The sequence below is a fragment of the Strigops habroptila genome, chromosome 12, assembly GCF_004027225.2.
Source record: "Strigops habroptila isolate Jane chromosome 12, bStrHab1.2.pri, whole genome shotgun sequence".
NCBI lineage: Eukaryota > Metazoa > Chordata > Aves > Psittaciformes > Psittacidae > Strigops > Strigops habroptila.
Window position 1 is genome coordinate 7,786,589 of NC_044288.2, and position 16,842 is coordinate 7,803,430.

The 16,842-nt window shown below is 49.5% G+C and overlaps 1 protein-coding gene and 1 long non-coding RNA gene across 2 annotated transcripts; both read left to right on the plus strand.

Annotated features, from left to right (window-relative positions):
* The first annotated feature begins 313 nt into the window (after positions 1–313).
* On the plus strand, positions 314–4,946 carry GRXCR2 (glutaredoxin and cysteine rich domain containing 2). The gene is made up of 3 exons (XM_030504831.1): positions 314–649; positions 2,518–2,733; positions 4,494–4,946. The coding sequence occupies exons 1-3, from the start codon at positions 314–316 to the stop codon at positions 4,671–4,673; spliced, it is 732 nt and encodes a 243-aa protein (XP_030360691.1). The 3' UTR covers positions 4,674–4,946.
* Positions 4,947–13,477: 8,531 nt separating this feature from the next.
* On the plus strand, positions 13,478–16,496 carry LOC115616085. The gene is made up of 3 exons (XR_003994207.1): positions 13,478–13,631; positions 14,449–14,522; positions 15,440–16,496. It is a non-coding gene; the product is annotated as an uncharacterized LOC115616085 (long non-coding RNA).
* The last annotated feature ends 346 nt before the right edge of the window (positions 16,497–16,842 follow it).

Here is a 16,842-nt window from a genome sequence, read left to right on the forward strand (position 1 = left end):
TCCATGGTTTCAGAACATGGGCAGAGTTCCCTATTTAATCCAATCCTCCCCAAGTTAACTCCTTTCCTCTTGTGGCAAGCCAGACTGTCCACCCTTCACCCACCTGCCTCATCGTTCACTACCACTGATATTTTCTCTTTGTGAATATCTATCAATATTTAATACAGTGGTGTCAGTGTTGCTGTAAGATGAGAGGAACTACCAGAAACCTTGAATTATGCATTGTGTGGCCAGGGGAAGCTGGGCAGAGTTTTCTTTTGGACCCACGGCTCTTGGAGTTGACCTCCAGGAGCCGCGGCAAGAAATCCCAATAATGGAAGAGCCTCAGAAGAAGCTCAGTCAGAGGCACGAGGGGAGGCCCCGCAAAGTGCGGTTCAAAATATCATCTGCCTACAGCGGCCGAGTGTTGAAGCAGGTCTTTGAGGACGGGCAGGAGCTGGAGCTCCCGGCCAAAGAGCACTCCCGGCGCTTTGTCCGCCACTGCTTCGAGCCGGGGGACCGCTGGGCCGCGGAGCTGCCCGAGAGCAGGCTGTACCCGCCGGCCAAGCTGAGCGCCCACCGGATCAGCATATTCAAAGAGGGGCAGACACTGGGCCTGGGCAGCGCCTCGCCTCTGCTTGACTGCCAGCCCGGAGACAGCCACTGCAAGGTAAGTGCTGCTGCTCCGCCGGGGCCGGCGGCAGAGAACCCACCTCATGGCACTGGGAGCAGCAGCCGCGGGCTGGAGCCTCGGTCAGATAAAGCTCGTTTACAGCCCAGGGTTTAACAGGGATTGTACATCCTTATCCCACACACGCTGTATTCTGCTCACTCTGCAAACGGCAGGAGCTGCATGCTTGGCAGCAGCCAGCCAGCAAGTGAACAGCATCTGCTGGGCTCCAGCTTCTCACAGGGTTCATTTGCATCTGTCCATTTTGCAGAATGTTATTTCCATATATATCAATACCTGTACATAGTGATTTTGATGCATCTAACCCAGGCAAATATAAGGTGGATATTACCTTAATTGGTTATATTTAAAACATTGAAGGTGCACGACTTCACCTGGCAAAAGGGTTAGTGCCAACAGTGTGTACCAGTGAGACTCTGAGCCAGGCATCTGCGTCCCCTGGCAAGTCAGAATTCCCCTTTGGCTACTTTGGAAATCCCAGCTTAGTTTCATTGGATGTTTTGTTAACATATAGTTAATGCCATTGATACAGAAGTGTCTCCTTATTCCTACTAAAAAGCCAGTACATGTGTAATATATGTTAAATTGATTAATACACAGGGATTACGTACATTTTCTTACCCAGGTAGGAAACCCAGGTATTTGAACTACATTTGGTTGATACACTGGACATCTACTTTAACTGAAAACACCATGCCACCATGACTCTCTCCCACTGGAAGCCGGAGCACCGATGTGATCTTATCCACACATTAATTTGTTCTGCATTCCTGGGGAACGCTCATCTCTATTCCCGGGTTTCCATAACCATAAATACCTTGAGTAATCACAGTGCCCAGTACCAGTGTTGTTTAGTATCAACATACATTTGGTATGTGGAGACACGAAGTCTGTGTAACAACTGCGAGGCTTTAAAGCCTTCTTTAAAGGAGCAGGATTTGGGCTCGCCAGCCCCATCCCCATGGCGCAGCGGGTGCCTGGTTCCCGGGAAAGCCACTGGTCTATGCGAACCTGGCAGGGTGTTTCCTTTTGGGAATGTCTCCTTTGCATTGCTGCTTGACACAGATACTTAAACAGAGCGAAATAGGAAGAGCGTGTAAAGCAATAGGCTGCGGGAACTGCCACCCGATCCCCAGTGCAGAGGGGAGAGGGGCCAGGTAGCGAAGTGCTGCATTCAGAGAAGTGCTTGCCTGTACCACTCTTTGCTTTCAAATCACTAGAATACAAACCCAAGTGAGCCCAGAGATGGTTGTTTAGACTGGCTCCTTGGTGTTAGGAACACAATTCAGCAATAATGAGGGGTTTTAGCATCTGACCCTTTTGCCAGCATTAATAAATTACACAGAAAAGCTTTCTTTTAAATCTGAAAAACCCCATCAGAGGCTGCAGAATAGTTCAGCTTCATGGGGAATTTCTACTTCTGGTGAAACCCATGAAAGCCCCCTCCGACTCCCTCACCCTCCAACTACTCAACCTTCAAAGCAACGTAGGTCAGTCCCCAGTGCAGGGGTTGCTTTTCCATAGGTGCCAGCACCACTGCTCTTAGAATTGTGCCTTCATTTTCTCTTGCATACGGGCTGGAACGAGAACTTACATCCCAGAGAGCCTTCCCCACCCAGAATGGGATGTTAAAGTGAGGTTCCTAAGACCTGACTTGAAGTCCTGGTCTGATCCCCAGCCTGTCTGTGCCCCGTCCTGCTCCCTGCTCTGGTGGTGGGAAGGGGGCTCGCGCCACAGCACCCGCTGAGGCCATGACCGGCTGGAGGGGGCGTTCTGGAAGCCGGGGGACCACCAGTGGTTGTAGAGTGTATTTGTACAGGTGAGACACTGATAAGATCCTTCTCCAGGCTTCCCCAGTTCTAGACTTTGGCAAGATCATCATCTACACAAATAACCTGAAAATCATCCGTGCACCGATGGACCAGAAAGAGCTCATGAGAAGAATCATCCAGACTGAGGGAATAAATGACTGGGCCTTCATATACAGGGAAAAGAAAGAAAGATTTGGTGGTGGACATAGAAAAGATGTGGAAAAAAAGGTTGCCTGCAACCAGTATGTGCAGGTAAGAGATTGGAAAGTGTTATTTTTCTCCTAAGGCTGTTGGGTTTTTCAGTTGAGTATTCCCAGCCAAGCCCCATCTATTTCTGCATCTGGCACTTAACTAAATTTGAATGAAAAGCATGGCTTTGTTCCTCTTTCCACTCGGGAGGTAACTGACCAATGCCGCGCTGCAGTGTGTGCTCTGGGGGCTGCCGTCCTGTTTCCAGATGCTCAAGTCTCCCATTCGATTCTTCCTCTGGAGGCCGCTGATGTTTATGTAGCTTGGCTTAGGTCCATCCTTTGTCACTGTCTCCCACTGGAATAAGAGCAGGCCAGGGCTTCTCCAGCCTGCCCAGGCTAAACACAGCTGCTCTGTGGCTGAGACTGCCAGAGGCTAACATTTTAATATCAGCTGAAATAAGATTGTGCCTTCCAATTGTTTCTCATGGGTTAGTCTTTGTTGGTCAGAATCCCAATTAGTCCAACCATAATTTGATCCCACAAAACATCGTGTTGTCATGCAGGGCAAACATGAAACATTCCAGTTTCACAGATCTGAGACCGATCTGATGCAGGTCACCCTGATCCTCCCGCAGCCCTGAGCCTTGCCTGTGGCTTCATGCACCCAGACCCTGCAACAGCCCTGAGAAACCGAGGAGCAATGTTGGCCTTTGCCAGCTTTGAAAGAAACTTCATGTTCAGAAAGAGGGCTTTAACATAAGAGGCAAGATTCAATTACTGGCAGGACCTATCTGAGCCATCAAAAAATCACCTCTGGCATTTGAGAGGATACATTTGGAGAAGGACCTCCATAAGGTAACTGATTGCCTTCTTCCAGTCACCCTCACTAAGGAGTATGCTTTGGAGGACAACAACTCCTGTAAGACATTGTTCCAGAGAAACTTATTAACCTTGGAAGAACTTCTGTTCCCCTTGATGTTTGGGAACAAAGTAAAACTTGAAGGTCCTAAAACTATGATTTTTTTAAAGAATAATTTTGGACTTTCTATACATTAGTATTATGAACATTCATTTAAAGATGACCAAACCACAGCAAGGTTATTCTTCTGAAAAGTCAATGAATTTGGATGATCAAATTCATAAGCAGGCACCAATATGAAGCATATCAGTCACCAACTCCCCACATCTTAGTTAAGCCCTTGCTCCATAGTGCCATGTAAAGTAGAATGGCTGTGCAGGAATGATGCAGGACTCTGACCCTGTCATCAACAGAGTGAACCTACGCCGTGTTGCGCTCTTCCTGATGCAGACTTTCCATATTTCTGGGCTCTGTGGAAGCACTGAGTTTTAAGCTGGAATTTGAAAGAGGTGGTCTGGCACCTTGGAGGCAGCTGCAGGCATGAGGGACGGCTTGAAAGAAGCTGGGTCTGTCAGTGGTCAGGGATGTGGGGGGAGAGTGCGAGGAGAAATGCTCAGAAAATGAAGCTCCAAACTGAGGATGCAGAGCCTGGAGGAGGGATGTGTTAAATGACAGGAAGCCAGGTGCTGTGCAGAGCCTGGCAGGAGGAGAAAGATGAGTTTGAACGTATTGTGTTGTAAGCCCTGTCATGTTAACTTCTCACTTTCTAGAAGTACCCACAAATTGTCCCCTTTTACTTGAAGATCCTGCTGTCGAGAACTGAGTATTATTGGCAGACTGGCATGTCAGGAGCAACAACTACTTACAAGACCAGAAGACAGCACTTCTCTCTTTCAAGTGTGTTACTGACTTTGGTGTCTGATATCCAGTAACAGATCTTTTCTGCGGCCTGTCTCTTTCAGGAAGGAGATGCTGAACGCGGCTGCTCCCAGTGTAAAGGATCAGGCTCTGCCCCTTGCTCACTGTGCCATGGAAGCAAGTTTTCAATGCTGGCAAACAGGTTCAGAGAGTCCTACCGGGCCCTGCGCTGCCCGGCTTGCAACGAAAGCGGTCTGCAGCCCTGCCAGGTCTGTGCTGCCTGACCAGCACCGCCGCTGCGACCTGCTGTGGAGACTGAACTGTTCCACCTCCGGGCAGCCTCGCTCTATCACAGGGGTTTAGAAGGTGGGAAAGGCACATTATACACATCCCGCTGTGAATGTGAATCCTGCACCTCTGCTGCTGTCTGTCCCTCCTGTCTGCTCCTGCCTGCCCTCTGAATCAGCCCAGACCCCAGGGGCTGCAGGGTGGATGTACACCAGGTCAGGTTCCGACCCACCAGTAGCATCACTGAACGCAGCAGGAGTAGGTGCAGCTTGGGCATGGTATTTGTCAGGGTGTGAAGTGTGTCTGTAGCACAGCAGCACGGTGCCTCCCCTGGGTTTAACTTGCTGAATGATTTAGAATTACACTGGCTTTTGTAGTTAACTCTGTCCCTGCCCTGCAGTGTCACAAGCATTTCCTGAAGATTTTCTTGCTTACATCTGCCTTAGTGGGCACAGCAATTCCTTTGGGGTCTGATTTGTGGGAAGGAATTGAAAACCCTTCCCAAACCTGGAGCTATAAAAACGTACAATACTTTATTAGCACAAAATGGAGTTATTAAGTTTTAACCTACTTATGAGGAAGTGCTGAACTAGAATTCCCCTGCACGATGCTCAGCACTTTTCAGGATCAGGCTGATGGAGAACAGCACTTCTGTTGCTTAATATTAATCCCATGTTGTAATCTGCAGAAGGTAAACTCTAATTAGGTGAGATGAAGCAATGATGTGGGGTACTCTGCAGGCTGCCACTGGTGGCACAGAGCACAGGGGCTTCATGAGGCTGAAGCGAACAGGGGAAACAGTATTTTTTTCCCCAAAGCATTGACTTATTACGTTATATATTCACGAGTAATGTTAATGCAGCCTTAACTTGCATATTACCTCTGAGAATGATGAGTTAAGAGGCTGCTGACATGTAGTTCATGCTGAGGTTGCAAGCCTAGACAGGGAAATTTATGGCCAAGTTTCTGTTTTCCTATGGCAGGTTATAAGAGTTCTCTGCAATACTTCAATTATTAGGAATTATGCTGGTTTAGCTCCTGGACTTCCATGTGCCTCCTCCTGAAGCTGTTCAGCAAGTACCGAGGGCTTAATTTTCAGAAAAAGTGCATAAATCTACAACAGATACTTGATTGGCTTCATTTATCACCTCAGGATCTGCAATATGAACAAATGTGGTCATTGGGGTATTCACTGAGGGCAGAGGAGACCTCACAAGTCAGAAATTGTTGTCAAGTGGATCTCCTCCCTCCAATTTGACCTGTTTGATCTCTGTTGGGCCTGTCTAAGAGCTTGCTGGCTAGGGTAAGAGAAAAGCAACCAGGCGAAATTGCTGCCTGGTAGTTTTAATGTTTACAATAAACCAGATGCAAATATGCATTTATAAAATCAATATTTATTGTTCTTCGGTAATCACGATGTTTCTCAACCACTGTGACGACTCCTAGCTGTGTCAGCTATTCCCATTCATCCCGACACGCCACCGGGGCGATGCTCGCAGCCGAGCTTTCCCTTACCCATCCCAGATCCCGCAATGCACCGGGGACCGGAGGGCTTGTCCGCTCACAGCGCCGGGGCCGGGCTGCAGCGGCACGGTCAGAGCGGTGCTCCCACCACGTCCAACACACTCATTTTAATACATGACTCCATTTACCCAATAAACGCTCTTATTTCACAGGAAAAGGAGGTTTGAGCTTTCCTACAGCATCGGGGTGAGGCCGATGTTGAGGCAATGGGTGGAAGCGCCGGTGGGTTTAGTCCTGCTGCAGCCAGCGGTGCGCACCGCGGGGCGAGGAACAGCCCCCTTCCTCGCTGTGAGCGGGGCCGCGCAGGGCGGGCACCCCCGGCCGCGGACGCTGCGCGGGGCCCGCCCCCTGCCCGGCGCAGCTCCCCGCGGCCGCGCACAAGATGGTGGCGGCGGAGCGGGCGGCGGGGCCGGGCACCGCGGGTGCCGGTACCGGCTCGAGGAGCGGTGCGCGGCTGCCTCCGCAGGAGCCCGGGGCCGCCTCCCGCCGGGCGGGAGCGCCTCACGGCAGCGGGGCGGCCGCGGCGGGGCCCCGGCTCCGCGTTACCCGCTGGCTCTGCCCCGGCTCCGGTCCTGCAGCGCAGGGAAGGGAAAGCGGCGCGGGCCGCGGGCGCTGCCGTGCCCTCCTGCGGGTCCCGCTATGGGGCCGTGCGGGTGCCGGCGCTTTCTGCAGCTCAGAGCTCGGGCTCCGCTGTTTGTCAGAGCTTTTTCTTAATGCTTAGGTAAAACCAGGCGTTCTGTGCCCGCGGTGCTGCTGTCTGTGCCCGGCTCTGCTAGCGCTGCCCGGGGTGCCCGCGCGGGCTCCGGCAGCCTCAATCGCGGTTCTTCTTGGCCAGAGGCAGCCGAAGTGCCGCCTGCAGCGTGGTGTGGTCCAAACATGGAGAGAGACCTGGGTGCAGGCAACGAACCTTCAAACCCTGGCGATGCGCCGGTCTGCGAGCTGCCCGGGACGCGGCCGCCCGGGACGGCAGCACCTGCCCCGCCAGGGCTCTGCCGGGCGGCTAGGATCTGTTTGAAAGGACGATGGGATCAGTAGGAATGGCTTCTGGTTTCCTGCCCTTGCAGAGTGCTAAGCCCTGTGTCGCTGCTCGGTGCAGTAGGGCTTTTGGCCTGGTAGTGCAGCAATTGTTAGACTTTTAATTGGGCTCTAAACTGAAAATGTTTTGCGGTGGCAGTGGGCTGTGTTAATGGCACGTAAACAGCGTTTCCGTGTGGCATCTGCTCCTAGCAAAACAGCATCCTGCTAAATTTTCCTTCTGAGCACAGGTGTCTCTCAGACCTGAGCTCCAAACTGTGCATCAACACTGTCCTTCCTGCTGGTGTTTCCCTTTGAACAGCAGCACACAAATAGGGATGAATTCTAATCTTTATTAAAGCTGGTGCTGGGCTTTTGCCCTCTAGCTGTGACTGGTGTTTGTGAACACCAAGGTGAAGAGGAATGTGGGCTCCACTGTATTTGTTTTGGCCACGTGTGTTTAAACACTAAGGATAGAAGGGAGCAGCTACATAGAGCAGGGCATTTCCTTGGGACAAATCCTGGGGTTTGTGAATGTTATCAGCAGAACAAGATAGTTTAAACAAATGTTGACTTTGGGCCAGTTCAGCCTTGAAACACAAGGAAGGATTTTTGCCTCAGCCACTGCCAGTTCTTGGCCTGCTGTTAGCAGAGGTCTGTGCCCAGAGGAACTCGGAGCAAGGTGAGCAGCCAGCTCTGGCACCCGGGTGCTGGGTGACTGCTGCAGAGCAGAGCTCCAATTCATGGGCAGTGCTGCGGTGACCTGTGAGGTGCAGCCTTGTGCCCAATGCTGCCGTCCAGGTGCTGGGAGGCGGCGAATGCCCCCTGCTAAGTAACCTTTTATTAAGAATGGTCAGATCCTAAACCTGGCTTGGTTTTATGGGTTAGGGCAGGAGTGGAAGATGATATGTTGCACTTCTACCAGGAAATAACAAGTTTTTCCTGTTTGCTGGAAGCCTGTCAAGACGACACTGGGCTTGCTGGAGTCACCAGGCTGCCGCATGCGATCCCAGTGGGGCAGCTCCTGGTCCTCAGTGCCCATCATGTGAGGAAATGGCTGATGAGATATCCGAATCACTACAAGATGTGGTGGTGTGGGTTTGTTTTCATTGGCTGCCTAGTTTTTTCCTGGTGTTTGATGGCTCAGTACAAAATGGAATTGGATCCCTGGAGTGGCGTCATGCTTTGTACTGGAACCCAAGCTGTCAGGCCTGTGAAATGCGTTTACAAAGGAAGAACCCCAAATATCCTCACAAGCTGAAGTGCCAGAACTTTAAACAGTAAATACAAGAAAAGATGCTTGGTCTGGAGTCTTTCTGTTTCTCTTCTGCTTCTGACAGCCATCTACAGCTAGTCTTTTTTTCTTTTGCCTTAGAATAGGACTGTGCAAAGACCCATTTCAGTTTTCTGAAAGAAAAGAAAGGTAAAAAAGCAAACACCTTTTCCTCTCCCTGCGGCAGGAATCCCGAGCTGTGCCTGTGGAAGGCTCGGGCAATCAGCTCTGCTAACCGTGTGGCTTAGACTGCCACACGATGGCAAACCCACGGATGTGCGCTGAAAGGCTCATTTGAAAGCTCTGGAGAGACTCAGCAAAGAGAAAGCAGGGCACCTTTGGCTGATTTCCATGAGTGTTAGAGGCAATTAGAGGTGAGATGAGGAGTAGAGTCAGTGCTTTTGATCGTGAAAGATCTGAACCAGGGCACAAATGCAAATGGAAATTGTATTCTGTAATATATGTGAGTCCATATGACTCGAGAAGGGCAGTTGGAGGTGAGCAGTGAGGCTAATTCTGACAGCCAGCGGCGCAGAGCGGAAAGGTTAAAATAATTCTCATTTGTATGTGGCAGCAAAGTGCATCACATGCTTTTAACCAGGAATTTGATATGATTGAAAAAATAATTGCCATAGTTACTCATAAATGCCACAGTTAAAGTTGACTTCAGGGCTCCTGCTCTTCTTCTTTCTGCTGCTACTTTGCAGGTTGAACCTTTGAATGTTGTTATGTTGCAAAACAGGGTGAGAAGGTGATACCAGACCAAAGCAGTTGGGGTGCTTCAAGGGCATGTTTGTACCAGGACATCTCCACATATTACCTTGACTGGATGAAGCATGGAAGTCACTCAGACTGTGGGAAACATTAGTGTTGGCTTTCTTATTTTTTTATATTGTTTTGGACCCCTATTCCCTGGTGCATGTCTCAGGTTTGGTTTAAAGCATCACTGCACTGCAGCAGAATCACACCCGGCTTCTCTAGAAACATGCTCTTCAGCACAGAGACATGTCCTCTGCTTTGGTTACGTGGAATGGGTAAGAGCTAGGTGGTACCCTGATGGACAGTGTGCACATCAGGCATGGGGGTGTGTATCCTTGTACATCAGTTCAGAAATACACTGGAAAACATTCCGCCTTTGCCACGTGTTTCTGTTGAACACAGTCCCTTGCGGTGGCTGTGGAGGGTAAGTGCTGACACAGCACTGTCCCCAGGGCTAGTGCAGGTGTTTCTTCAATGTGAGCCCATGAACTGTGTGTCAAACGAGTGGTTCAGGTGAGACAAACTGGTTTGTGTTTGAAATTGGTGTAGCTGCACAGGAAAGGTTTTGTATTTCTCGCTCTTTAGTGCAAGAGTGATCTGTGCAAGGGCTGATTGGTTTATTTCTGTTTATTCACAACCGCCACCCTTCCGAACCAGTGACCAAGTGGAGCACTCTGGAAAGGTCCTGCTGATGTTGCAGCATCACTGCTTCATTTCCTTGCAGTTAAAACCAAACAAACAAAGGGCCAATATTTGTGAATTGGAATATTGTTATTTTTGCAAGTCTTTGAGGCTGACATTTTGGTTTATGTTGGCTCCATTTGATCTTGCATGTAAAACCAGCCCTTCATTGCTTTGAAATAATTCATTTTTATACAAATCATTATGTGTGACCTGCAGTGATTTCTCTCTGCTGCTAAACACTGTGCTGCTTTTAGAGACCTGCTGTTTCCCTCAAATAACTTCCAAGAAACATCACCGTGGTTAGGAACTACTGCTTTTGACAAATGATCGTACACTTTCCAGTTAGGAAAGGTATGTGGGGGTCTTAATTCCCTGGATTCAGAATAATGACTAATGCAATCAATTCTGCTTGTTGTTGTTTGTAGAAAACAATCGATACACTTGCAGGAGACCAAATGAGAGCACAGGAATTCTTTTATCTCGTTTTAATTGTTTTTTGCAAGTGGAGAATGGAGTGCTCCAGTTCTGGTACGAGTGAAAGGAGGGGAGACTCTGTAACTGCCCGGGTACCCCTGTGCTGGGAGGGTCTGGATGCTTCCAAACTGCTGTTTGCTGGTGCCTGTGCAACGGGCTCTGGCATCTTCAGGGCACTCTCGTGACCGGCAGCCGGGGTAGAAAACAGTCATTCGAAGCGATGGATAGCTCAAAGGCAAAGTCAGCTTCGTGCCTGTCGCTGCCACCGGTTTGTTTGGGGTCCTCTTCGTGTGATGGAGGAGAAATGCCTTTAAAATAAACAGATCAATCTGGAAAGAAAGTTCCCGCAGGAACTCATAACGACAAGCACGCACACTCTGCCTGGATAGCTTTCCTTCCACGCGGCTACAGCGCTTGGGGCCGCAGCGTCCAGAACCGCGCCGGATGCGCCGCAGCGGGGCGGGGTGAGGCCGGCGCCTGTGCCGGGGAAGCGCGGCCTCGCAGTGCCGAGCGGGGCCTCAGCCGGGACGGGCCCGATCGCGGCTCGGGCCACGAGGTGGCGTCGCGTCCTCGCCCGCCGCTGGAAGGGCCCGTGCGCCCGGCGGTGCGCGCTGCCTGGCTGCGCCCGGCGCCTCTGCCCGTCCTGCTGCAGCGCCGCACCTCCGGGCCTGGGGTGCAGCGGGCGGGAGCGGTGCCTTGAGGCTCCCGGGCCACAGCCGGAGCGCAGCCTGCCCGCTCTCGGCACCGGGCTTCTCTCCGGGCGCAGCGGCGCCCGCTGCAGCGTGGGAACGGCGCATGGGGGGAGCTGCGGCGCTCGGGCCCGGCCGCGGACAGCAGCGGGTTGTAGCCACCGCTCTCGAGGCAGTTCCAAACTGGAAGCCCTGTGCTCGGTTCTGTGCCCAGCACAAGGAGCTGAGGATGAAGGTGCTGGAGCCAGTGCCCGTGTGACTGCAGCGCCTGCCCCAGGGGACAGGGCAGTGTCCGTGCGTGCGCCGGGCACGGGACCTCGGGGCTGGAGCCCCAGGGACGGCACGGGACTCCTGTGCCCCTGGTGCTGCGGAGGAGGGCTCTGGGGCTGAGTTACTGCGGGCTGCAGGACCAGCAGGGCTGAGATGTCTTTGTTCTCTGCTGCTGTTAGCTTTGGCATCCCCCAGGGAGCGGAAACCTTGCAGGGAGGCTGTGCTGGGCTGGAAACGCTGGTTTTGTGATGTTAGACTCTCATAGCCATCACATCTGCTTGACTTGCAATGTTATTTCTTTTGCTGTGCTGTGTAGGAAATTGAGTCTATTTCAGTTTAAATACTGGGGTAATAGAGCCTACTATTTAGTGCAAGATTTATGTAAATGGCTCTTTGTTTCACACGATTGGGCCTTAGAGAGTGTAAGTTACATCGATAATGTAATTATGCCACTAGTGCCATTTCAAAGCAGCACGTCGTGGAGAAGCCTCCAATTTCTGTGTAGAATAGGACTTGAAAACCTTGTGCTTTTAAAATCAACTTGTATTCTGCAGCCAGAAAAAATAGTAGAGCTGGATTATAGAACAGCCTGTTCTTAGCCTTAAAATACTATTTCCCCACCTTTCCTAAAACTTCATATATTGTTTATCATCAATCTGGTGGTCATCAGTATTTATTCAGTCTGGCATTTGTATTAGCATGGAGGTTACAGTAACTTTGGAGTATGATTTCAGTTCAATGAATTACCTTGTGCTTTACAATTTGGAGTTCATTATGCAGAGTTTCCCCTTTGTTTTTTAATCTTACTAAGCTAATCTTACTAAATTCTTCCTTTCTGCTAACTTGAACAGAGACCGCAGAGTGTTAATGTCAGGCAGCTCATACCTGTTGAGAGAAGCTATGAAAATGCTTCTGACTTGGCAAGTGACAGCTAGCAATTCTCTTTCACCCATGTGAGCAGTGGTCATCTTTACTTTATGTATTTTTATCCCAGTATCCCAGTCCCATGGAGAAACACATCATGGCTGTAGAAACAGTGGAAAACAGGTAAAACGGGTAACTGCCTGGCTTTTCTTACAGAGCTGAGTAAAATGTTTCATAACATTTAAAATTAATTATGTAGTGGTTGTATCTCAGTAGAAGCTGGGCACTGCAAACATGCCTGGGATTCCTGCCTGCTGGACATTGTATAGGCAATACTAAGGAAATACTACTCCCTCCCTCAAAGCGTATTTTAATTGCAGTAAGCATTTGAATTTTCAGCTTTTTCCAAGGCCGTTAGACGTGTTGCTCCTGGTTTCTCTGTAGTATGTTCTTTTGTTGTACGGTTCTTGCTGTTTCTGTGATCATTTACATCTGCAGTGCTCTTTGGATCAGATGTAAGGCCTCTGGAAGGAAGCACAGTGAGCTGTGTGGGTCAAGCCTCAGGCACTCCACAGGCATTGCACTACTTGGCTTTCATGGTCCCTGCCTTCGGAGGGATTGCTTGCTGTTGCACTTCCAGATGAGAAGGTAATTCTGTAGTTCCAGGAGTGAGAGACTTGCACAGTGGCCTTGTATGGTGCTGACAGTCAGAAAATGGTCACAGATCCTCAGTCTCTTGCTTTATGAGTCAGGATTCCTGAAATACCAAAATCTTCCCAGTCATATTGATGATGAATCTGCTCGGGTCAGAGCACAGTTGTCACATCGGGTCTGCTGTTGCCACATGGGTTTTTTTTTCCAGTGCTGAGCCTGCAGGAGGTGATTGCAATTAGGCACTTACAGTAATGTGCCTGTGCAGAGGATGTATTGAAGAGTTGTTATGCTGCCATATGGGAATCAGGTACCATAGGACTTTGTGTGGAAATAACCACCTTTCTTCCTAACACGGGAACTGTCATCAAGTACTCATTTGGGATGAAATAAGAACTTAGAGCCTTTAAATTTTTAGACCCAAATGCTTTAATCCCTAAAGTTTTAGTCCATAAACTCTTTATCATACTTTTAAAGAGGTGTTCTGTCTTGCAGCCGAGGTTTAATGGTGGCTCTTATTTCCAGGCTTATGCTCTCTTCAGCTGTTAGTGAGGCTGCCCTGAGATCCAAGGAAGCATTAGTGCTGCCATTGCTGTTTTCTTCAAGTGCAGTAAGCCACTCTTTCCAGAGAGTGCTTTTCTGCTCTGTTTCATGGAGATGCTTCATATTATTGATGTGATGTGTCTGTCGGAGTTCTGAAAACCAAACCTCATGAAGTTTTCACTTCAGAGATCCCACCAATGTTCGAGAAGGTACTCTTCTGTCCTGGAGAAGTCTTTAACCTGGGCTGCCTGCCAGCTGGCTTCACGTTTGGTAGCGTCCTGTTCTTGATCTGGGTCATTAAATATTAAAAGGCAAAGTGGTTCTGAAAGACGACCTTTCTTTTTCCCAGAGATACTCAATAACTGTAATTTGTTTCCTAATAGATAGTTTTGTCCTCGTCACTGGGCCCAGCTCGATACAAAAATAAACGTGTGATGAGCCAGGACTGTTCTGTAAAGCCCGTACACAGCGTGTTTGCCCAGAGGATGAGCTTGAGAATGTAAATTGGGGTGGGGATAGAAAGAAACTAAAGCTGAAGCGTGTGTGTTGGTCTGGGAGCTCGATTCCTCAAGCTTTCTTTCCCCCCAGCCGTTGTGCACCGGTGCCACCACTGCTGCAGGAGGGAGCCCTGCACTCGCCTGCAGCCTGGCTCTGGCTCTGGCTCTGGCTGTGGCTCTGGCTCTGGTTCTGGCACTGCCTGCAGTGCTTTGGCACCCAGAGCACCACTGCAACAGCCAGTAAGATGTTTGTACCACACACTGGAGAAGGGGGCTCTTGGGTTGCAGTGATGGATGCAGATGCCCTCCTGGGGCAGAGTGCACAATGCCCATGGACTGGCAAAGTAGCAGAAGAACAGAGTTATACTTTAAACCCCCCAAGTAAAAACCTCCCCCCCAGTGCTCTGTTGATGTGCCAGCATTTCTGCTTGTAGCTTTGCTCTGAAGTCCTACAACTACTTTGGTTTTATTTAAGAAATTGCAGTACTTGCTGCTGTAACTCTTCCTTCTGGTTTGCTTTGATCATCAGATTTGTCTGCGGGGATTATTTTCCGAAGGAGAATCACAACGTGCCAGAATGTGATTCCTGAAGTTTTAAGAAAGGTAACTAATTAGAGAAGTTTATTCAAGTTGTAAATCCTCAGCGCCTCACTGTGGTTGATCTTGTTTGAAAGGATCACGTTTCCTAATGACTTTTTTTTAAGTTATAAAAGTTACTTTTAAAGAGTAGTTAAGAGAAAAACATTCTCAAGGCACTGATTTTATACTTGAATGGCCGAGGCTGTAGCCTCAAGCACACTGGGATGTGACTGGTGGTGGTGGTTGTTTTACACACAGTGATGGGCTTTTAGCTTTTGTACCTGGAGAAAGTAAAGCTGTTTTAAGGTGTTACCTGGGCCATGGTGGGAGTGCAGCCATTCCCCACCCCAGTGCAGTAACCTCCTTGCCGCTGAGGCTCACGGGGTTTGTGTAGTAGATGGTATTTCCACAAAAGTCCACGCTCGTGGGTCTCAGCAGCCAGTAAAAACACTGGGAATTGATTCCAGCAGCCCAAGGCAGCCGCAGCCACTCCAGCGCGGTGGGCGCAGGGGGAGAAGATGTCTCCTGATGTGAAGACATGTGGATGATGCACGAGCAGTGTCGTCAGCTGGAGATGGGAATGGAAAGGGTCTCCCCTACAATAGCTGCCTCTTTTGAAGAGCCTTGCATCGCATGTAACTTTTAATTTAGCTTTGAAAGCCATGCAGGCTCTGGATACTCTCCCTGACACTATCAGAACAAGAGATAGTGTTCAGTGTGCTGGACTTTTTATACTGAAGACACTTTAATTAAACTCCCATCATGAAAACAATTAGAGCAAATTTGCTGTACTTAACTGGTCAATAATTTAGTAGTTGGCTCTCATTAATAGACTTCTCCCTGTGACTGTTGTAGTGGTGCTGCATTGCCAGCTGCATGCTGCGGAAATCAATCAGAGATCAATATTTTTCTTGAGCCTCCCTTTTTCTGTCCCCTACAAGGGTGAATCTGCAAAATGAAGAAATCCATCCCAGCTGAGGCCAGTGGTGGGTGTTTGCTGCTGAGGTGCATCCTGTGACTGGGGGAACTGCTCATGTGCTCCAGCTCCTGCACTTGATCTCCACATGTCTGTGTTCTCACCAAATTGCGTTGGCAGAGATAACAAACGGTCATGGCCTGCTGAGGGTGTCGGTGGTGCTGGGTCATTTTTTAGTTGTCTAATGGAGAGGTTTATTTTTCAGGTCAACTTAGATGTCCACAGTTCAGATCATGCCTTATGCCGGTTTGAATCATTCATGGGTGGTGAATACAGGTGAAGTTGGTTTGTTTTTTCAGTGGCATTAGCCATCGTGTCCTGTCTCTTCTCCCCCTGTGGTCAGTGGGTGCCTGGGCAGCCCCCACAGTCCCTTTGGACACTCTCTTCTCCACCGGCACAGGGCCGACGGCCCCTGCTCCAGGCGCTCATTTGGGAACCGGTGCCCCAGGAGCTGCAGCAGGAGATGTGTTCCGAGCAGCACGGTGGTTTATTCATTTGCTTATTCTTGATGACTTTTTGTTGTGGCTTTAAAAGAACAAAGCAGACAGCAGCAGACAGCTCTGCCAATGTGAGCGGTGACCGTGAGAGGGAAGCGCGTCTTGCGGCTCATGACAGCGCAGAGCTAGCGGATAGAACAGACTAGCTCACAGTATCTCTACAAAGCTGCATTAGAAATCCCTTAGCGGTTCTGGCTGTGTCTGCAGAGCTGGGAAAAGGAAATACAAGCACACCAGGACTGGTCTAAACATACAGTCTTGCCTGGTTTCTCCCACTCCCTCTGAAACACCCGTCTCCCCAGGGCAGCAGCTCTAGTGATGCATTTCATGTCTTCTAAGAAGTTAGATGGGTTCCTGCTGTGGTTTGGCCATGCAGTAGTCTGAGGCACACTTTACCCAAATGCAATAAATGGCAATACAAAGGTGGTATTTGAAGTTTTCAAACATATGTTGGATGAAGGACAATGCCTGCATTATATTCTCCAGACTTCCATTTCCTTCTTACCTTTCAGTGCCTTGTCTGCATCCTTCCTAATGGCCTGACCAGCAAGGCATTGTTTTTCTGGCAACTGGAGAAAGGATGTTACTTATTCCTGTTGTATCTCCTTGACGCTGACAGCAGTGCACTTCTCCATCCATCTGTTGGGAGAGGCTCAGAGGAGATGTGGGGGTAGGGAAACAGTGGGAGGCAGCGATGTGGGGGGCAGAGGAAACAGGGTAGGGGATGAGCTACATGAAGAGCAGAAGAAAATATGAATATGAAATTTGGTGAACAACTACAATAAGGCTCATGTATTCACATGGCAATGTTAAATATCTTTTATAGAATGAGGGGGAAATGTTACTATTCATGAAACCATTCATGGACACC

What these genes read in the sequence shown, in the direction of transcription:
- GRXCR2 (XM_030504831.1), top strand. Translation starts at nt 314, where the DNA reads ATGGAAGAGCCTCAGAAGAAGCTCAGTCAGAGGCACGAGGGGAGGCCC. An exon ending in CCGGAGACAGCCACTGCAAG is followed by an intron (nt 650 to 2,517) that starts GTAAGTGCTGCT and finishes ATCCTTCTCCAG; the next exon opens with GCTTCCCCAGTTCTAGACTT. An exon ending in CCTGCAACCAGTATGTGCAG is followed by an intron (nt 2,734 to 4,493) that starts GTAAGAGATTGG and finishes TGTCTCTTTCAG; the next exon opens with GAAGGAGATGCTGAACGCGG.